The sequence below is a fragment of the Taudactylus pleione genome, unplaced genomic scaffold, assembly GCF_031769625.1.
Source record: "Taudactylus pleione unplaced genomic scaffold, aTauple2 ptg000009l, whole genome shotgun sequence".
Taxonomy (NCBI): domain Eukaryota; kingdom Metazoa; phylum Chordata; class Amphibia; order Anura; family Myobatrachidae; genus Taudactylus; species Taudactylus pleione.
Window position 1 is genome coordinate 6,709,559 of NW_028284412.1, and position 23,148 is coordinate 6,732,706.

The window sequence follows — 23,148 nt, forward strand, 5'->3', positions numbered from 1 at the left end:
TCAGAAACTACTGATGGTTACAGGAATATCAGTGACTGATACAGAAATGCTGAATTGCCCATGTGTGAAAACTATATGATAGGCAAACAAATCCATTGTCTATTTCCAGAATCAGCAAATAGAGCTGGGGCACTGCTGGAGTTGCTCAGAGGTTGCATGTTGCGAATGGTGCTCGTCTGATGCTGCATTTTTCTACACAAGCAGTGGATCTGAAAAACTACTGGTGGGCATCTCTGCACAAAAGATGGTGGCTGCAATATTTGCATAAATTCTCAGATTTGCTGAGAATAAAGACACAGCAGTGACAGGCTTTGTGTCTTCCCCTGGATTAGGCACAATAGGCCTCATTCAGAGGTGGTCGTTAGATGCAAGCGGTCGCTCTGAATCAGGGCGGCCGCTTGCATCCTGAACGGCCGCCTCCTAGTCGATCGTTTAGCTGTGGGTTGACACCCACAGCTCTAATGACCGACATGGGTGATGGTCGCGATGGTCAAGACCATCGCGACCATCAGGGCTAACGACCAGACCCTAGGGTAGGGTCTGGGCACTCGTAAGCCCCAGGGAGCTTCCTGCTCTGTTCGAGCAGGAAGTTCCCCACTGACATCAGCAAGGATGTCAGTGGTGCCGCCCCCAAACGGCAAGCGTTCCGACTGGAACGCCTCCATTTGGCCGGGCATGCCCCTGGCCCGCCCAGCAAACGGGGCGAGCTGTCACTCAACATCGACAGCTCGCCCCGTCTGCTACAAGACCCCAAATGATGGAGCACCCGTCATTAGCCGGGTTTCGCGCATGCACACGACGGAGCCGGCTCCATCGTGCGCATGCACTGTGGGACAACATTGAGTCGGTTGTGAGCGCTCAGCGCTCACGACCGACTCTGAATGAGCTCCAATGTCCATCCCTGCTATGACACCATTGCCTAGCTGTTTATAGCATGGATGGACTAACTATTGATGGTATTCTTTCAACTCAGAGTGGGTACGGTATATTTTGTTGACATTCATTATGTTGACATGTTTGTAATGTTGACATTCATCATATTGGCACTAACATAATGTCAACATTGTATCTTAACACTATGCTTAACCCTAACACTAATCCAAACCCTTGACATTATGACAATGCCAACTTTTTCCATGTCAACAATTATTTATGTCAAAATTTTAACCATGTCAGCATCATCAATGTGGACCTTCTGCTGTCAACATTGTAAACGTTGACATTCTAACCAGAGACATTCTGACTACATTCCATCAGAGCTAGTAGATACAGGGATGGTAAGACAAAATTCAGTTTTATAGAGGGATGGTCGAAACCAAAAAACCCTAACGCTGCATGTCTGTATGTGTTACCTAAGGCAACCAAACTGAACAGTATTACTTGAGAGACAGATAGACAGTGTTCTTTCTAAAAAAAAAAAACCTCTGAGCTACCAGAACATATATGCAAGTATTCATATACTAATACTGAGCCGTAACTAGACTTTTTGGTGCTCTGTGCCAGAGAGAGCATTGGTGCCCCCCTCCCATTTTTTAAACAGGGATATAAGATAGTGCATCTGAAAAAGGGCCATGGCCTCATGGAGAAGGGCCAGGGACGATATGGGGAGGCCAGGAGATGCTGGGAATAAAAAAGAGGAAGCTACAAGTGACAATGATAATAAACAGGAAAATTGACAGGCCCAAACAGTGCCCCCTGCCCTAGTTATGGCCCTGTACTAATATATTTGATCCATCATTTACAGTGTCGCTAGCTATTGTACCTGGAGCTGCAGGATTTTTTTCTGTCACTTCTCTGACATTGCCATCTCTCTCTCTACTGTCTCTCACTCTCTCCTTCCCACCCCCCTCCCTCCCCCCATGTCTCTCTCTTTTACTACCCAGTTTCACTTCCCCCCTCTCTCTTCCTTCCAATTTCTCTCTTCCTCCTTCCTTGTGTCTCTTTTATCCCTCCATTGTGTCACTCTCCCCAGTTCTCCTGCTTTCTTGTTCTCTCCCCCTCCCCATCTCTCTCTCCCTTTCCCTGCACCTCAGGTCAATCTTACTCCAGTGGATGTGGGTGGACTGTTTCCTTCCAGTCAGCCAGTGAGAGCTATGAGGAGAGCGAGAGGGCAGAGCATCCCTCAAGCTCTCTACTAAGTGTGCACTACATGGATAATAGCAGTATTCTACAGTAGATATTTGGATGTACTAAATTAAATGGATGTTATTTGTTTGAAAGTGGAATTGTCTTTTAAATACAAACACCCTAATTTACAATGTATGTACCAGGCTTACCATTTTCATGCCACTATGCTGCTGGGTAATTGGGTGGGACTAGTTAGCACCAAAATAAAAAAACAAAATGATTTTGCTACATTACTAAATTTTACTGCAGTAGATCTGTGTCTCTTGTTCATGAAACCTGTTTTAAACTGTATTCGGAAAAGAAAAACTGTAACAAAAGCCTCCAAATATAGTAATTCTGCTATCAAGAACGCTTTCATGACGCCGTAACCCATTGTGGTGAGAGGGGCTGTCTCCCCCCTTGAATTGCCAACATTCAGGTGGAATCAGCTCCCTCCAAGGCACAGGAAGGGATTAAAACCCTCTCACACCTGATGCTCCTTGCTCCTGATGCTGAACAAACTGGCCGGGCAATAGATCAGGGGTGGTGGTTAGCATTAATGTGCCAGGACCTGGAAGGTCCAAAGACATTAGCAGAAGGAATACTGGGACATAGGGCCTGATTCAGAGCCGTTCGCTATTTGTGGTCGTTCGTTCAAAAACAAGGGGTGGCTATTCAAATGATCCGTTCGCAAATTGCAGTCTGTTCCCACCTCTAAGTCTGAACGAGCGAGCAAAACATACGCTCGTTTATTTGATAAAAACGCCCCCTGGCCGCACGCACCATACGTCATGTTCGCTATTTATTAGATTAATCGAGTACATCGTACAGCGTATGAACTGCTCGCTATTCTTGTGGTTAGTGTTTTCAACCGCTATTTTGCGAGCAGTTCTGAGTTAAAAAAAAACCAAGTGACGTGGTCAATGACGCTGCTGTATTAATTATGCACTCCCTTAAAACGCCCGTTTTGACCTTTAAGCACGCCTGCGTTCGGATCTCCACTCCCCGTTTTCAAGCACCTTCCCCTGTTACCACCCACATACGCCTCATTCTGTCACTCAAAATAGCAGGCCCTCGCTATATTGCGTACCAACGATTTTCGGCCGCACTGACTGGTTCGCGCATGCGTACTAAAAACCGTACGCATGCGCAGATGTGCGAACATCGCTCGGAACGAGCGTACTGCCGCTAGCGAGTGGCTCTGAATGAGGGCCATTATCCTTTATGGTTATTTGCTTATTTTCTGTTATGTGCCTGTGCGTATCCAGGCCTATGCTCACGTATGCTAAGGTGCAGTGTCTGCTATTATTAAAAGACACTGCCTTACCAAATGCATGCCTGTCTGGAGTCCTTATTTTAATACCTCATGTTACACCATGCACCACAATTTCCAAAAGTCTAAATGAGATGTGGCCACTGAAGAAAAGTAGTAGTCTCACTGTAAATAGGTGTATTATGGACAGAGCACATTGAATTGGTAATGTTAACTACAGTAATTTGCTACTATTGTCCAATTGACGAGTACAGCCTATAGATTGTGCCGAGTTCAATTCATGTATAACCTTATGTTTAAAAGACCACCAAACCTTAAATATACCTTGCTTTATATAAAAGAGCTAGTATTAACATTGTCAAATATATATATATATATATATATATATATATATATATATGTGTGTACATTTTCTGCAACAGGTAGCTAAAGGAGGCAGGCTGCAGTGTCCTTCAGTGGGAGTAAGATACAATTTTTGTCTATAGGAAGAATACAGTACTCCAAACAAAGGACCTGATTCAGACCTGCTCACAAGCGGGCTCTCGCTCGCACGCGGCCAATGTTGTCAGACCGCGCATGCGTACGCTTCGTTCTGCGCGTGTGTGAACTACTCTGAGCGATCGGAATCCTCTCGATTGCCCAGCAAAGACAGCCCAGTGTAATGACTGACAGGAGAGGCCATTTGTGGGTGGTAACAGGGGCAGGACACTAATAACAGGGGAGTGGAAGTGCGAACGAAGGCGTGCCTGAGTACAGCAACGCCGTTACAGAGGCGTGCATAATTATCAGCCATAATACACATCACCTGCCTGTTTTTTACACTGAAGTCCTCGCAGTGCTTGTGGTAAGGTAAGGTGCTGCGAGCCCTTCAGATGGTCCTCGATGTATACCAATGTTTTATTACACTTCCAGGAGATGACGTGCGCTAGTGGGCATATCTACATACGCTAATGGACGTCTAAAGACACAAAGTGATCGCTCGCCAACACAAAGTGGGCGTGCTTATGCCTTTCCGAGTGAGCGCCTGCCATGCCGTCACTTAGCCGAATTTGCATATGCTGGGTGCGAGCGATCGCATCTAGCGAGCGGCTCTGATTGAGCTCCATAGGACCTGATTCAGATATGGATGCAACACAGCTGCAAAAATATGCTAATAGTTACAAAGCTTACCCGAACATAAGGATGCCCACCACTGCCTTCTCATGTGCATACGATGTCGCCTACCTGTGTAAATATTGGTAACATCAATGCACATCGAGCTGCCATCTTGCCCTTACGTCAGCACTGATCAGACGTAGTCTCGCCAACTCTTCTGACATGCAGAGGGCTCACATGCTGCCTCAGACATGCAGAGGGCTAATTTATGCACCCCATGTAACGGCGATTAAATGTACAGACTCGCCTGCGTTTTATTGACCACCCCCCCATCACCATCCCCAAATGCTGACAGCCTGTCACTCACTTAGCAATGGATTCCTCTGTGCGTCTCCGTAATCGCAGTGCAATCACAGTGCACGTGCAGTGAGGCTTATATGCATCCATGATGGCAAACAATCGCTCGATCTGCGTATGTAATCGCCATTGCGTCCATCTCTGAATCAGGTCCATAATCACAACTTTATTTCAAATATCATTATTTTTTTATACACACTGTATATTTGTATTTGTGGACATTAATTACTCTGTTAAGTTTTTTTTTTTTGTTTAGTTTTAGTGATTTAGGTTGAACGGACCTCTGTGTAGCCACTGTTGTAAATTTATTGACCTGAACAAATCTTTCTTTTGTTAAGGAACAGCGTCACATTAAGGGCCTCATTCAGAGGCGCACACAGTCGCCGCCTCTGCTGTGTCTTTTTGGGGTGCCGCAGCGGTGATTCCCCTTCAAGTACTGAAACATCCACTTTCAGCTGTGATGCGCAGTGCAACACTGCCAGGGATTCAACACTACACCGTCGGCACACCAATGGGTGCACCATCGACACTTGCATCTGCCTATGGCAGGTGCGGTGTCTCCGTCTGAGCTCCTTCTAAACATGTCCTCAGTGAGTTTAAATCTGAAAATTTAGCAGCATCACTGAAACGCGCGCGACACTCCCATAACACACGTCACAGTGTTGTTACAAGTGGTCCCATAGGCAGCAGCATCTTTGTGTGTATGCTCTGTGGAGGGGCGTCTTTAGAGAGTAGGGGGCCCATGGGCATCCCCCATCACAGGCCCCCTCCTCTAACCCTGGCGACCAGCAGCCGACTGGCAAGGCTGGCTGGCCACTGCAGAATCAGTAGACCCTGATCACTAGAGTGTACCCAGAGTCTACTGCGCAAATCGCCGGGGAAATGTCGTGGCCACCATTTTCCTGATGATTCCCTCACAGCTCATGTGCAAAACGCCGGAAAATTGACCGCTGCGGCCATTTACCTGCGTTTTGAGCAGCGCTGAGAGACCCGACATGGGACCTTGGAGAGGTAAGTTTTAGATAATATGGGTGCAGGGTGTGGGCCCTCCCTGGACCCAGGGGCCCATGTGCACCGCACACCCTGCACCCATTATAGATACGCCCCTGGCTTTGTGTCGCAGGGCTTTTCTGAAACATGCCCTGTAGCAAATGTTCACTCAACTAGGTGAACATTGGTACGGTGTGCAGTTAGCGTTCCCCCTGTGAATCAGACCCTAAATGAACAATTGTGATGGAAAATACCTATTTCATATCCTTGTGTGCAGTTAAATTTCAGGGGGTCAATGACGGAAAGTTGGGGAGGTTCACAAGGACCCTTCATGTATTCACATAGATGAAAACTGTCACTCCAGGTTCCGTTCTTTAGACAGCGGATAATGTTATGCCCCAAGTTCTGTAATGAGACAAATAAATGTAAACAACATGCCAATGATATTGATGAATAAATGATAAAAATACTAATAAGCATAGTAGTCTTAAATTTTATAAAATCATGTTATAAAAAAAAGTTGGTAATATTAAATATAAAGTATGTTCTCTTAAGCAATCAGCCTATGTTTTGCTAAACTGTTGTGTAGTACCATCTAGTAATTGAATGGTCAAATCGACCATAATCAAAAACAATAACTGACATATATCATACTGTGTATACAAACACCTAAAAAATGTTTCTTAACCGATCCACACAACATGTGTGCGCCAAGCTCCAAACCCTATTTACTACAACCTCAGCTCCTGGAGGAACCTACTTTCTCCACTACCTAACTCTCAGGGTTCTATTTATAGACATATGTGTTTCCCTCTCCTCAAAATTAACATTCCATATGGCCACTATTTGGAATGTCTTTTCAAAATCATTTATGAATCCTTACCCTTGGGGCTCCTCTTAGAGTCCCGGTGAAAACCCGTCTCCTATGCAAAGTTTTCCCTCTCCCATAAAATGCATATATCCTGTTTTGTGGTCCTCCATTGCCGGATTTATATAATGAAGCTTTTTGCAGCTTGATAAATTGTGCAGACACCACAGTCCCAAGAACAAGTTATAAGGGACCACAAGAGAAATCAATGTATCCCTCTTCCTAAATCATTGTTTCACAGAGGATTATCACACTTGTCCGTGGAGTACTTTCTGATACTGCTGTAGCTGCTCTCCCTTTAATACACTACAGTTTGTTTAGCCCTGTACCTTTCATTTCCCCCATGTGCAGGTGTAACCAATTTGGATTACTGAAGGTACAATTGTTTATCAAAAGCAGAATATATGACAGATTCAGTTATCCAACCCCTTAAAAGACTTACCGACTGATTACTGCTGTTGTCACAAGGGAGTCTACACTCACTGTTGTACTGGAACCCATTGGTGCACTGATAGAGCCCTATGAACTTAAGATGAGGTGGTTCACACATAACAGGGACACATTCACCATATTGCCAGTCCCCATCCTTAGTGCACTGAATTTTGAATGCCTTCCTTCCCCAAAGGAAAGATAAACAAAAAAAGAAGTACATGTGAGTCCAGGGCATACAACACTTATTTGTTCCTTCAAACAGGCATAGTACTTAAGTTTCAGTCTTACTTACTTTCTTATCTTCTTAGATGCATCAGGCACAAGATATCCAACCTTACACTTATACTTGCAGAAAGAGCCCACCTTGTGACCGTTAGAGCGGCAGCGGGCAGTCTGCAGAATTGCATTAGGCAATGGAGGTGGTGCCACGCACATAAGCTCACAGACGGCTTCAGGAAATGACCAAAGGCCATCCTCCAAGCAGGTTAACAAATTATTGCTACCTAGAAAAGAAATAAGCATGTATTAATTATTTGATAGAAATTGTATTTCTATGAAAACAAAATAAAATCAGTTGTGGACAGCTGTTGTGGACCTGTGCAACTGCTCTGCTGGCCCTGTGTAATAATGCAGGTGATATGACTGCAAAGCCTTATTCCATTCTATTTCTCTCCATTTTACAATGTGATTTTGTTAGCACTGATTGAACATCAAGTTAGTGCAGGCTACCGGGCCTACTAAGTACCACATACACTAAAACAAAGTTTTAACTTGAGCTTTCCAAGTTCTTGTCTTTGTTATGATGGAGAAAGGCAAGTAATAGGAACAGGGATATGTAATTTATTAGGGGATACAGTCAGGACACCGTCAGGCGCTATCCTGCCCACCAATATCCCGACACTTGCATCCTGACATGGGACTAAAGATAGACATCGAAATCCCGACACCTATCATTAGCCCCACTACGGAATCCCGACACCCGGCACACCGAACAAAGGTATGCCGGGTGTCTTAGCGTCTAACCGTGCGCGTGGGGGGGGGTGGTTAGGCACCCCCCAGGAGGGGAAGGGTTAGGGGAAGGGGGGTTAGGGTTAGGCACCACTAGGGGGGGTTAGGGTTTGGAAACCCCCTGGGATGGTTAGGTTAGGTTTGGGCACTAATGGGGGAGGTTAGGTTTATGCACTAGGGGGGAGGTTAGGGTTAGGCATCCCTAAGGGAGTGTTAGGGTTAGGGGGCAGAGAGGAGGGATAGGGTACTTACCTTCAGCTGTCGGTATTTTGACCCACCGGGCTGCCGCTGTCGGTATTTGATCCGGCAGCTAAAGAGCCGCCGGCTTTACATACCGATTCCATTTATTAGTGTTACTGAGACTATATAATATGATATATTAGTATGCTGCACAGTGCATCCATACATTCATAGACAGGATATTAAACAGTAATAAATAAAAAAGGTTGTCACTGGTGCTTTACCGTTGATGCAATGGTGCACAGCTGCTGTTAATTGCAAAAAGGTGTGCAAACCTTGACAAAAAATAATACTGTATATCCAAAAAAATAATTGCGGCAGTGCATACATGCATCTACTGGAACTATTACCCAGACACTCAACATTTATGAAACATTGGGCTAAATGTAATATGGTGAGAGTTTAGAAAATGTGAGTGTTTAGCAGTAAACTCTCACACTAACACATTGGTCGAGTTTTATCTTCAAAATGGCAAAGCATCTGGATGGGAGTTTAAATCGTGAGAGTTTTTGAGTCTAAAAACATGCGCGTTTGTATGTTCTCGGACTCTATTACATTGGCGGAGTTTAAAAAGTGTGAGGGGTTTACTGGTAAGCTCTCACCCTATGACATTTGGCCCATGGTATTTCATTGTAAAAATAATAAAATATAAACATATACTGTAAGTATAAAATGTACAGTAATTGAAAAACTTTCACTACATCCACAAGACATATGTAGTATTTTTATATTTTATACCTCGTGAAAATTTTTTAATTACTGTACATTTTATACTTATATGTTTATGTTTTTTTATTGTTACATTAAATGCAATGTTTCTAATATAACTGAGTGTCTGGGTAATTGTTCCAATAGATGCATGTATGCACTAGCACAGTGGTTCCCAAACGTTTTTGAATCACGGCGCCCTAGAGTTTCAGCATTCTTTTCAGGGCACCCCTAAGTTTAAGTTTGTTATTGAGAAATTCCAAAAAAATGAAGTAAAGTAGTAAAGTGAAGTAAATATTGCTTAACTGTCATCCTTAGGGTTCAATTATATGGTGGTGGACAGGTTTGAACTTCTGTTTGCACATATATTTACATAACATTGATCATAAATAATATGATTTGGTGCTGGATCACCAACCTGAGGCACCCCTGCAAGTGTCCCGAGGCACCCCAGGGTGCCACGGCACATAGTTTGGGAATCACTGGACTAGCGCAATTAATATTCTTTTGGGATATTAAACAGTCCCACTCATTGCATAAACTCTGCCACACCTCAAAATTATGCATGTTCTGCAGCTGCATCCATTGTAATTTCTGAAGAAGTCTAGGCACTGGAAAAGTTGTGGGTGGCAACTATAACCTTATAGGAATTCCTGCAGTATATGTCCACTGCTGAATTAAATGATAATCATTAGTCATGTTACCCTAAATAAATGTAGTGTGATAAATTCTTATCATCAAATACCTCCAACAGAGAAGTGAGCTGATAACGGGTTGGCAATACTTCTATGTTCTCACTGAAGGATAACACAAAACGGGATTAATTTGGAGGGGCCTGGGGTTAGGATGATTTCCCCACTCTTTCATATACTTCACATAGGTTGTAGACTCTAGAATTAGTGCACAACATCTGCAACTTGTTGTTTTAAATTGAATTGCAATAGAATCAGTATGCTTCATGAAAATATCCTGCGAAGTGCGCCTAGTGTTAGCACGCGAGCACAGGGCACGGAATTTGTGGCTAATTGAATCAGCCCCTAAATCAGAGGTTCCCAAACGTGGTCCTCAATGCCTCCCAACAGTTCAGGTTTTAGAGATATCCATGGTTGAACACAGGTGGTTAAATCAAATTTACTGAGGTACTAAGTAAGGGCTTGATCCACTACGGATCGCAATACTGCATACACACGCAGATCAACTGTAATAGCAAGCCAAGCCACTGCGATCACAATGCAAATACAGCACTACATTAGGACGCCCACTTTACCATATGCACATCCATAATACTTAGCAGAATAGCGAAACCATCGGTACAATTGAGTACCATCGAATCCATACGCACACTTGCACAAGCCTTGACCATACTCAGAAATTGCTAACAGCCACGCAGGCTATGAGTCCCCTCACTGTGTATGGTATCGCAGTGAATAATTTATGCACGCCCCTGAAACCGCGTGTGATTGCACTGGCACACCTGTGTTCGGCCGACCACCACCCACCACCCACAAACAGCACTTCCTGTCAATCACTCTTCAATGGGTCTGCGTAGCCTCTGCAACTGCATACGCATGTGCAGTACACATCAATCGGCCAATTGCGTGCATACTAGCAACTGCGTTCCTTGTTGCAGGGCCGGCTCCAGGCATGTTCCACCTGAGCGGCCGCATGAAGGCGCCACCTACAGTGGGCATGCCAATTTTCAGGTGCCATTTTCCCTGGCTGGTCCGGCCCTGTCACTGTCGTGCCGGGCTCTGTTCAGCCCAGCCACCCCGCTGCTGTGCTTTCGCCCAGCGTGTCTGCAGACTCTGGGCCTGATTCAGAGCCGGACGCTATTTGCGCTCGCTCGTCCAGAAAAAGGAGCTGGCTACTTAAATTGACCGTTCGCTCTTTGCGGTCTGTTGACGCCTCTATGTCTGAACGAGCGAACAAAACATGCGGACATTTTTTGTAAAAAACGCCCCCTGGCCGCTCGTATCCTACGTCATCTCCGCTATTTATTAGATTAATTGAGTACATCGAAAGGCGAATGAACTGCTCGTTATTTTTGTGGTTGCATTTTCCTACTGCAATCATGCGAGCAGTTCTGGCTAAAAGACACCCAACTGACGTGGTCGATGACGCTGCTTTGTTAATTATGCACACCCTTAAAACACCCGTTTTGACCGTTAGGCACGCCTGCGTTCGGATCTCCACTCCCCGTTTTCGAGCACCTTCCCCTGTTACCACCCACAAACGCCTCATCCTGTCACTCAAATTAGCAGGCATTAGCTATTTTGCGAGCACACGATTTTTGGCCGCACTGACTGGTTCGCGCATGCATACTAAAACCCATACGCATGCGCAGATGAGCGAACATCGCTCGGAGCGAACGAGTGGCCGCTTACGAGCGGTTCTGAATCAGGCCCTCTGCACCCTGGTCCCTGAGGCTGAGCACTGGGCGGACGTGGAGGCCTGGTCGAGGTGACGAGGGCGTCCATGCGGAGGAGAGATGGTAAGTGAATGCACTCATCTTATCCAATCATCATGGGCTCAGGCTGGCTGCTAGCACTGGCAGGGCAGGCTGTGTGTGTGACTATGTGCCGGCGTGCCGCACCACACCACATACAGCCTGCCTGTCAGTGCCAGCAGCTAGCTCATGAGTAAAAAAACGGTGCCGGAGTCTGAATGGATGCTATGCGCATGCGCGCGGCATCCGTTCAGCGATGGGAGAGGGCTGGGGGAAGCCAAGCTAGTGAGGCTACCCCCAGCCTGATGTTATTTGGAGGCGTGTCATGTGAGCACACCTCTAAATAACGTCACATAGGGGGCATGGCCTATGGTAATTAGGCCACGCCCCTACTTTTCAGATGCGCACGGTTTTGCTGCACTCGATGTACGGGCGCCATCTAAGGAACCGGCTCATGGTGCTCCGAGCCCTGGAGCCAGCGCTGCCTTGCTGAATAAGGCCCTAAGTCACCTGTGCTCAACCATGGTTATCTCTAATACCTGAACTGTTGGGGAGCCTTGAGGACAGAGTTTGGTCTTCTTTATATGAGCACCACAGTGGGACATGGACATGTTCCTCTTAGCTCCAGAGACCCTGCCACATTATCCTGTATATGGTCTGTGTATTTTGTGTACACCTGCACCGCTACCTTCATACATCACTGTCTGGTGCTCTGTATGTTCCGCTCAATCTCCGCTCCATCCAGGTTAAAAAGTGTGTAACGGTGAGCACGGCTGTATCAGTAACAAGTACTACTACACTTCAATAGCCATGACACCTGGGTAAGCACCTGGACTGTTTAGTCAAGTGTATCTGGAATTCTGCTGGTGTTGCTTTTTTAGTCTGCTTACCACAGCCACATAGCCAGGGCCGGCGCTACCATTAGGTAACTGCAGGGCGCCTCTGGATTCATGTGTAGTGTGGACCGCACATAAGTGCAGCCCGCACTACACTATTAGAAGCAAACACACAGTCTGTCTGACTATCTTCGGCTGCTGTGCCCACTGCCGGAAGCAGGGCTGGAGCTTACTCATGAGCACCATTTTCCGGCTCCTGCAGTGCGTGAAGGGAGAGATGCCATGACGTCTTGCCCATCATGCAGAGCGGGCCCTCCCGGGAGGACAGAGGAGAGGACGCCGGTGCGGGGATTAAGGTATGTGGAGTTTTTTTTTCTTTTCTTTACGTGTGTGTCTGTCTGGCCCTGGGATCACTGCTGCGGGGGGACAGACCACTACTGGGGGCACTGCTGGGGGGACTACTGCTGGGGGGGGACTACCACTGGGGGCGCTGCTGGGGGGGACTACCACTGGGGGCACTGCTGGGAGGACTACTACTCGGACCATTGCTGGGGGCACTGTATAAGGGGAACTACTGCATAAGGACTTGTGTAGTTATGCGAGGGTGGGGGGGGGTGCAAGGCTGAAATGCTTAGGGTGCCAAGAAACCTTGCAACGGCCCTGCACATAGCACACACATATCAACAAAAATAGGGCACATGGAAGATATTGGGCCACAGATCTTCCAAACCATAATATGCAGACCTTGATAGAGGCTTTGCAAAATTAAGAAGACTACAAGGTACAAGAGAAAATTATTCAGCAGTAGCATCGGATTTAAAAAAAATGCAATACGGTTATTTAAGGATACAACAAATGGAATGAAGAGAATATCAATGTTACAGCAGACAGTTATGAACAGCAGTGGAGAGAAATGAACTAGAAATCAGTAGTGCACAATTATGGTTAAGGGTGGGATGTACTAAAGCTGAAAATGCATCAAAAACCCTGAAAATGACATTTTCAGAATTTTGGCTACATTCCCATATGTACTAAGCTCTGGAATGCGATACATTCCGGAGCTTGGACCCAGTGGTCAACACCATCTGCGCATGCGCAGAAGGATACCCGGGTCATAAACCCAGAAATCATTCTATCGCAAAGTCTCTTCTCGGGAGAGCTGTCCTTTGCAATTTTAATCACATTTCCAGGTACATAGCAGCGTTACTAATGCCGCAATGTACCCGACAAGAGGCAGGATGTATCACATCCATAATGCAATGCTTAGTACATCCCGCCCTTAATCAATTAGTGATTCCAGTTATATAAATCACACAACATTATCGGGGTGTATTAAAGGTGGAATCAAAACCTCTATGTAGACAAAGTAGAAATTACTGTAGAATAAAGACTTTTGGGGAGATTAATAGCAACCAATAAGATTGTAGCTACCATCTATATAATACATAGAACTAGAAAATTATAGGATGGGGTATATTAAGTAAAGTGCAGGTTTTTAAAAGTGGAGATGTTGCCCATAGCAACAAAAACAGATTCTAGCTAAAATCTTCTAGAAGGTGCTAAATAAATGTTAAGTAGAATCTAATTGGTTGCTATGGGCAACATATTCACTTCCACTTCTAAAAATCTGCATTTTAGTAAATATGGCCTGTACAATCTGATAGGTTGGTGTGGTCATCATCTTCACTTGTCTATTTTAAAAGGTTTCATAATTTTCCCCTTAGAGCCTTTAACCTACATTATTGGAATTAAATAAATCCTGAATTATTTTACTGTCACCAGGATGTTACTTGTTGCAAAGTATACTCATCAGTAACAGTTGTCCGTAATTATTCTTCATATTTTTCCTGCCATTATCTTCAAAACTAAAATGCGTCTCCTGTGAATAGTGAGTGAATAAAGTCACATAACATGCATGCGACAAGCAGACCTATATTGTGAGGGAGCACTTCTGGAGTTTTACTACATTTTAGCCCCATGCCTGCAAATTCTGCAAATGTTCAAAACTTATGTTTACCACGCAGATAAAATAAGTAAGCCCCCAGTTAAATCGCTTTAACACATAGATTCTTCATTAAGTGCCTGCAGCTACAGGCTAACGTGTTTGCGGAAGCTGCGGTAAGAGCTGAAAGCCCTACTTACCGTGGATGTTTGCACCTCAGGAGGATGTGAACTGAAATACACTGAAAGTGCGGGCTTACCGCTGGCTGCAACTGAATAGCCCCGGGTACTGCTAAGAGTGCACATGAAGAACTGTGTCTAATTGAATCTGCCCCATTGACAACAACCATTACCTGAAAATATGGCTACATTAACACTGTTGCTAATCACACAGAGCTTGAACAATTTTTCTATTTTAAACTCAATAATTTTGAAACCATTGTAAATTGTCAGATGTTCTTATTGTGAATCTGGTTTTAAAGTCTTGGAGTTGTACTGTAAGTAAGAGGACTCGAAAGAGAACAAACAATTTTGATTTCTATCACCAACTTTGGATGAGAGACCTTGAAGGATTCTCAAATCACCAAAATATGATAACCAATCAGTTGGCATGATAGAAAAAGGGGTATTATGACATCATGATGCCTACTGTAATACATGCTTAACTGTGAGACATCTGTGAATGCATGGTTAATGCATCAATGTCCATCACAGAACGTGACGCTACTCATTAATAATTACATCTTCACATCAAGAAACACAAAACAACATTCACAATGAGGAATATGATGCAACAGCAGATATCAGCTTGCATCTTACCTCTGATATGTGCAGGATGGTGACACTGGAAAGTGCATTGTTTGCTGTAGGTGGTTCCTTGTGGACAATGAAATGAGGCGTGGTGGATGTGGTTCTTATCAGGTGGGCCACAGTCAACTGGTTCACAAGTCACCTGCTTGTTCCACTTCCCATCTCTGCAAGTTATGATGATTTGGGAATCAAGCTAGGGAAAAAAAAACACACACTTAGCATAGTTATCAATCCTCACTGTCCTTAGTCATCCTCACTGGATTGAGTAAGTACCATACTAACTACAACTTACAAATATAAGCGATTAATACTTATTTTTGTCAATAATAGGTACATCTGAGGGATATCAATTCAAAACCATTGCCTCAGGAAAGCATGAAACAGTCATTGCAAATTAAGTAATCTTATTTTGGACTTTATTTTGGAGTTTATTTGGAGTATGTATTTAATAGTTTTAAATAGTTTTAAAATTGTATTGTGTGGTACACTGAGACTTATGAGACACCCATTTTTACTTTAAGACACCCCTGAAGAAGTCGATATTTGACGAAACGCGTTGAGTGATAATGCAAATGTGACCAAAAGTGGGCTAACTTTGCTGTTAACGAGCTCATACTTCTGAAGGGGAGGGACATCAAGTTATTAACATCTAACCCATATAGGCCACTCTGCATGTGCTATGTAAGATTTTTAACCTTTTTAACTTTTTATAATAAATCATTTTGAACTCTGTTTTGAGGGTCTCATTGTAGAAACAATAAGAAGAACCTTATCCTCCAACTTCAACAACTAAAAGAACACTGAAAGACTTAATAGGGCAACTAAGGCGTTATTGAACTATTATAAACAAACTGTGTTAGCATACCTTAAGACCCCTCAATATATATATATATATATATATATATATATTACAACATATATTACCTCACATCCACCACACCGACATAGGGCTGTTTTTTTGTGTGGGCCAGATACAACTAGTGAAATCAGCCCCATTCTGGGTAGGCTGGGGTTAGCATTATGATAGGTGGTTGCCTTCTATAGTGACAATAGAACTTCTGGCATACTCTTGTGATGGAATCAGCTTTTTTGAGATAACTCTATGCTGATTTTGCCAATACCTGTCTAGACTATGTATATTAGTGCTAGTAGCACTGTCAGAGGAGGGCAAAGTACTGTAGTATGCTATGATTTTATTGTTTTAATCCTTCTTTCATTTATACAATAGCAAGGTCTGTGCTGATGATTATGAAGCAGCCACAACCTTCATATACTGTAGGGAACAAATACGTAGACACGCCTTTACTGTGCTTGCACTATGTCAAAATACACTTTGCTCCCCCTTTCAGCCTATGTCAATGTAGGGAGCCAGAAGTGTGAGAAGCATATAAGTTTGCTTTGGGATATATACATATGTATGATTTTTTGTATACATTTGCAGTAGTTAAAAGTGGATTTTATGTTACTACAATGGTCTCTTATCCAACTATACATCAAGCCCATAGTGTGTTTCCAAGCTATGTTCAGTAGGAACAATATTTAAATAACCAGTTTATTAGGAAGGAAACTGTTTGGTTAATGCTAATTATATAAGTTATCCTTTCAGATTGGAATATTGTTTGTAGGGTGCATACTGTAGCTTGGAAATTGTATGTCTACAGTAGGGATGTGCAGGCTCGGATAGGTTCGAGTTTGCACGTTGAGTTCGGATTTTTCCCTCCAAAAAAACGGAACTCAGAAAGAGGCAAAACGTCATCTTGCATGGACGAACATCATCATTCCTGGACTTTTGTCCAGGAATGATGATGTTCGTCCATGCAAGATGACGTTTTGCCTCTTTCTGAGTTCCGTTTTTTTTTAGGGAAAAATCCGAACTCAACGTGAAAACTCGAACCTATCCGAGCCTGCACATCCCTAGTCTACAGTATGCCTACAATCCTTTTTCATACTGACCATTACATTTTTCTGTATGAGCAGGCCAAATTAACTGTCTTTATTTGGATGTTTTGTGTAACCTGTATTAGGGGTATATTTACTAAGCTCAAATTACATCAAATGAGGCAATATCGGCCTTGAACTGCACATTCGAAATTTACTAAAGGCTAAACTCTGCCGAATTTGTTCCATTTGAAAGGAAAAAAATCAGTTGAGAACACCTGAAAGTCGGATAGTAACATGTTTTTGGACACATACACCATCGGTCCAACTCGGCAGCCTTTTGCAATAGACATCAATAGGACCTGGACATTTACTAAGGATTCGTAATGTTATAATGGCCAAAATATAGTGCAAATTGGCAGCTAAAGATGCCAAATAAAGCACCTTTTTCAATTCGAGTTTGACATATGAACATACTTAACCATCACTGACAACTCGCATGCATGGACAAGGGAGATCCATCTGTGGTTCTGTGTTTAAAAAATTAAAACCTGTGTAAAAATAAATAAAAAAATGGTGTACCCCCCCAAAAGACCAATCAGCCACAGGCTTTGGAGACCCAGTACTGGTTGTGCTAAATACAGGGGACAAATGACGTTGGGGTACCCTGTATTAAGCACACCACACCTGTATTAAGCACACCACAAAGGGTTATTCCACCAGTAAAGAGAGAGGACCTATCAAGTAACACACGAACACTGGACTACAATCTGTTCAATCATAAAAGGGTACCCTACTACTATGTCACTGATTTCAAAGAAGATCTGTTACGCCTCTCTCCATTGAGAGCCAGAAACTCATTCTGTGGATTTTAACATTCATTTAATTCAGTCCTCACATATATTGTCCTATTAAGGCAAATTTTAAAGTCTACTGCTATATTTATATTTTTATACAACTGCGCATATGTACCACTATCATCAAGTTATATAGATTCTGTGTGTTTATACTTTATTGATGTTTTTAAATTAACTTATCAGTAAAACATTCATATTAAATACCCATTGTAAAAACATTATCATGTACCATTACCCACATATGTTAAAACTACATCCCTTGTGCGCCCAATAAGACCCAACCTACAATCAACATCTCCAATAAGGCTCTTGGGATAGGGACAAAGAACATGACATAAAATGTACATTATTACTAAAAACAGCAATTTGATGTAAGATTTTTTACACACTTAAATGACAATAATTACTACATATTTGTAGAGATGAGCGGGTTCGGATTAGTTCGGATTTTCCCGCCAGTTCTGATTTTTCCTGCCAAATATTCGGTCTCAGAAAGAGGCAAAACGTCATCTTTCATGGACAAACATCATCATTCCTGGACAGAAGTCCAGGAATGATGATGTTTGTCCATGAAAGATGACATTTGCCTCTTTCTGAGACCTGATTTTTGGCAGGAAAAATCCGAATTTGGCGGGAAAATCCAAACTAATCCGAACCGGCTCATCTCTACATATTTGTTACTGTAACCTTAAGTAGCACCTACATTAGACTGTAGTATATAGATCTGTCTGTTTCAATTAGTGAGCCGTTGATAACAGTGTAAATTGGTAAAAGAGAAATTCTCAAGAGTACACAGCTATTTTGGACAAGATAGGAAGAAGGGGAAGAATGAAAATCTGTAATGGATTTGGTCTTTATAAAAAAAGAAAGCAGAAATGGAACACCTCTTTCCCGGTAAGCTTCCTAGCCAACCAAGTGTTACAATTCGGCCATGGGTTTCAGTCTCCTCTAAGAGCTATACCGGGGGTACAATGTGAAACATTCAATTAACATGTTGACTTTTTAAGAGCACCCTATGCATTTATTCTGTAATAGTCATTGTACAGTAACCTATCTAGTGCAGGAATTACAGGGGTATTTCATTATAATTACTATGGGCCTGATTCAGAGTTGTATGCAAACACAATGGTTTACGTACAACTACGATGGTTTACGTACAACTACAACACTTGCCAATCGGCGCATGCACAGCATCTGTATTGCAAGTGCTGATCTGTGACTGAGATGATGATTGACATGCTGTGGCTGTTTGGGGACTGGGAAGGGGCGGCAACGGGCTGCGTTTTTGAAAATGGGGGTGCGTCGGCACAGTTTTCAATGTATGCTGATACCAGGGTCTGCGTCTTCCAACGCAGATTTCCTTGCCTCTGCAGTGTGATTACCAGATGGTCACTCAGATGTCCGATGGTCACGAAAACAATCTGATGCTGCGTCTCCGGACTCAGCATCGGATCTCAGCAGCCGGTAGTAGATGTCTGTTTAGACAAGACCCCTCCTGTGGCATTTGTATATCGTAACACAGCCGCCGCGTACAATGATACAGAAGCTATGCTAGTGCATACAATGCTGAATCAGACCCTATGTTTTCCAAGCAATTTCCAGCCATAAGGCACATTTTAGCTCAATGTTCTAATTGGTAAAATTAAGGTTCTTATTTTTAAGGTGATATTGTGGCCCAACAATCCAAAGCCAATACAGTTTTCCAACTAACCTTGGTAAGCATAGAAAGGCAAATTACGTTGTGCTGATAACCATCATACCTATCATTAAACAATTGCTACACCTAAAATACATAACCATAACAAAGGAGATGGTAACACTGGCAGTGGGACATCACCTAGGAGAAAGATTTAAAAGGGTGTTATTCTGCAGCCATCCCATTGGGCAGCTAAACCCTCCCATAAAATATGTGTGAGGTCTCTTTTTATCGAACCTTGTTTTGCAGAACGGAGTGTCATGCAAAGCTATTCTTCACATTTGTAGTGGCTCAGATACTACTCTTCTTTCAAGGTAGATTAGCAGTAAATATCCTTAACTTAGTCAGTCAGCCCAAATGCTGAGTGGTGGATTGAGCACTTTGGACCCTAGTTAGTAATCATTGCATATGGCCTACTCTCTGTCAACTACAGACTTGTTCAATTGTAACTAAACTAAAAGATCAGTACCACATACCTCCAAATGTTTCAGATAGTTCTCCAAAGCCTGGTGCTATTTGTTTTTTTGGGGAGGGGGCCACAACGTTTTTTATTTATTTTTGCACAGGTTTTAATTTTTTGAAACACAGAAGCACAGACGTATCTCCCTGATCCATGCGTGCATCTGTGTTTATTATTTGACACACAGATGCATGCATTATGGATCTCTCTGATCCGTCTGTGCATCTGTTTGTTCCAGTTAGTCAAAATCGAACGCTAAATACAAATGAATAATACGAATGATATCAAATGAATACACCATTGAGCAACATGAATAACAGCAACTCGGCAGCTTAGTAAATTCAGTAACCTGCTAAACAAATTAAACACATGAATACGGACGATGTCATCCGAGATTGACCTTCGATGACATCTAATAGAAATCGGCAGCTTAATTTATATTCTACAAACAGAGTGGGAAATGCATTGACTCAAATGAGTGCCATGTCTCTGACAATACCCAGAGATTCATTCTTCTTTCGGAATGGCTAACTTGTGAGTAAGTGAATGCTCCTGTAAGGTGACAGGTTCATTTGAAATGTACAAAATATTTACAATAGAAATTGATTTTCTTTGTAATACAATACACATTGGGCCTGATTCAGACCCACTCGCAAGCGGCTGTCCGCTCGCAAGTGGGTCGATGGTGTGCATGCGCCAGACGCGACGAGCGAAGGACTTTCCTTCGCTCGTTGTGTCTGATCAAAGGGGGCGTCCTGTCGATGTTGATTGACAGCACGCCCCCTTTGGTGGGCGTGCCGGGGGCATGCCTCCAAGACGGGGGCGTTCCCAAGGGAAGCCGGCCCACTGACATCACTAGTGATGTCAGTGGGAGTGATTTTGGCTCTGATAGAGCCAAAATCACTCCGGGCCTTGCGGTTGAGAAACTCAACCGCAGGCTCCGGCTCGCAGTGGCGATGGTCGCGATGGTCAAGACCATCGCGGCCATCAACCAGCACGCTCGTATAGGCTGTGGGTGGTGACCCACAGCTATACGAGCGTCCAGGAGGACGCTCCATAATTATGGAGGACGGCCCTCATTCAGAGCGTGCGCTCTGCTCAGTGCGTCCGGCTCTGAATGAGGGCCATAGACAGCTATCACCTGAACATGCGAGCACTCCATAGGTGCTAAAAGGATGTCTGCGTCAGTGATTGGCAAAGAAGTTGCTGAATTCCACTGAGTTCCCTAGGTTGCCCACGCTGTGTACGGTCAGGGTTAAACGTCCCTAATTATTATTTCTCCTACAGTTAGGTAGGTGTACCCCTCTCACAGCGGAACATAAGCAAGTGAGCAATAAAATAAACTAGTTAGGAAATCGATATCATTTAAAGTGCCCACTCGACACAAATATTAAACTGGTTTGAGATACAAATTAACTGCACACACAAAGATTCAACAAACTTGCATGACAATTTTTGTTATTTAGTAGATGTAATAAGTACAGGCTCAAATGAATGCTCATTTTTGAAGTACAATATCATGAGGAGTGTCGTAAACCATTGACAATGTGGCAACATATTTCCATATTTTACCATATGTGTTTTGAAAATGTCAGAGTAGCTTTCAGCACACATCAAAGAACTTGGAAAGCTCATTTGCCAAAACACCTAAATGGGTTCCACAGAAGTTTTGACCTATCTGGCTTTGATATAGGATTATTTAAGAAAGAAGAGCAGCAAGCCTTGGCTGCAAGATATGCCACACACCAACATAATATGTTGATCACTTACACATGTAATCAAACGTATTTATGGAACAAACATAGAGCACTTGGCATTTTATTATACTGCCGGACTTTCTTACAGCAACGAGAGACAAAGAAGACAAAGCGGATCTATATGTTTACCACAATTTAAAACACATTTTGTTTTTAATTTAAACAGTCTTCATTTTATTGAAGCAAAGTAATAAACAAATACGTCACAGGGGGATATATGTCAAAGCCTGGAGAGAGATAAGTGGAGAGAGATAAAGTACCAACCAATCAGCTTCTAACTGCCATCTTACATGCTGTGTTTGAAAAATGACAGTTAGAAGCTGATTGGTTGGTACTATGGGCCTGATTCAGACTCACTCGCTAGATGCGGCCGCTCACTCCCAGCATATGGGTATTCAGCTAAGTGACGTCAAGGCAGCCGCTCGCATGGCAAGGCATAAGCTCGCCCACTATGTCTTGGCGAGCGATCACTTTGTATATATAGACACCCACCAGCCTGTCTTTAGCTGCCCACTAGCATACGTCATCTCCAGGAAGTATATACAACCATCGGTACATCGGGTACCATCGGATCTGACCGCAGCGCTTGCGGTTGACTGCACCATACCGCAATCACTGCGAGCAGTTCAGTGTAAAAAACAACCAGGTGACGTGTACTATGACGCTGCCTGTTAATTATGCATGCCTCTGAAACGGCGTTGAAACACTCTGGCACACCTGCGTCCGCAACTCCACTCCCCATTACTACTGCCCTGCTCCTGTTATCACCCACAAACGGCCTCTCCTGTCACTCATTTCACTGGGCTGTCTTTGCAGGGTGAGCTTGCACATTCCGATCGCTCGTACTAGTTTGCGCACGTGCACTGTGAACAACACGCATGCGCACATTAGCGAACATCGTCGGCAACGAGCGGCCGCTTGCTAGCGAGCGGGTCTTAATCAGGCCCTATATCTCTACCCACTTTATCTCTTTTAAAGCTTTGATAAATCTACCCCACAATCAGAAAAGGTTTTAATTGAAAGACTGAGCATGTTACAAAATGCAAAAGCATGAGTACATTTAGAATGTATGCTCTTACGAGCAGGGCCCTCTACCCTCTTGTGCTTCTCCTTACTTTACTTTCATCTACTTCTTACTCCCCACAAGGGCACCTAACACTTGCTTGCTTAAGCTCTGTTACTTATGTGGGTGTTATGGTTGCTGATGTAGCAATTTATATTATCCATGTCCTTGTCATGTACTGTAAGTCACTGGTCACCTATTTGTTTATTTATTTTGTAAGGCGCCGCGGAACACTTATGGAGCCATATATATAAATGATAATCATAATAATGATAATACATCATCACAGTGCTTTGGTGCTCCCCCCTGAATCCGCCTGTGGCGGCA

General features: G+C 43.5%; 1 protein-coding gene across 2 annotated transcripts in view; it reads right to left on the bottom strand.

Moving 5' to 3' along the window:
- PAPPA (pappalysin 1) overlaps positions 1-23,148 on the bottom strand; it is a 475,476-nt gene that overhangs the window by 75,825 nt on the left and 376,503 nt on the right. The window contains exons 15-18 of one of the 2 annotated variants that reach the window (XM_088466086.1): positions 15,120-15,303; positions 7,414-7,624; positions 7,132-7,303; positions 6,076-6,226 (exon numbers count right to left, since the gene is read on the bottom strand). In XM_088466086.1, the coding sequence (XP_088322212.1) occupies positions 6,076-6,226; positions 7,132-7,303; positions 7,414-7,624; positions 15,120-15,303 (718 nt within the window). Of the gene's footprint in view, positions 1-6,075; positions 6,227-7,098; positions 7,304-7,413; positions 7,625-15,119; positions 15,304-23,148 lie in introns of both variants that reach the window. The other variant, XM_088466022.1, reaches the window with a different exon arrangement.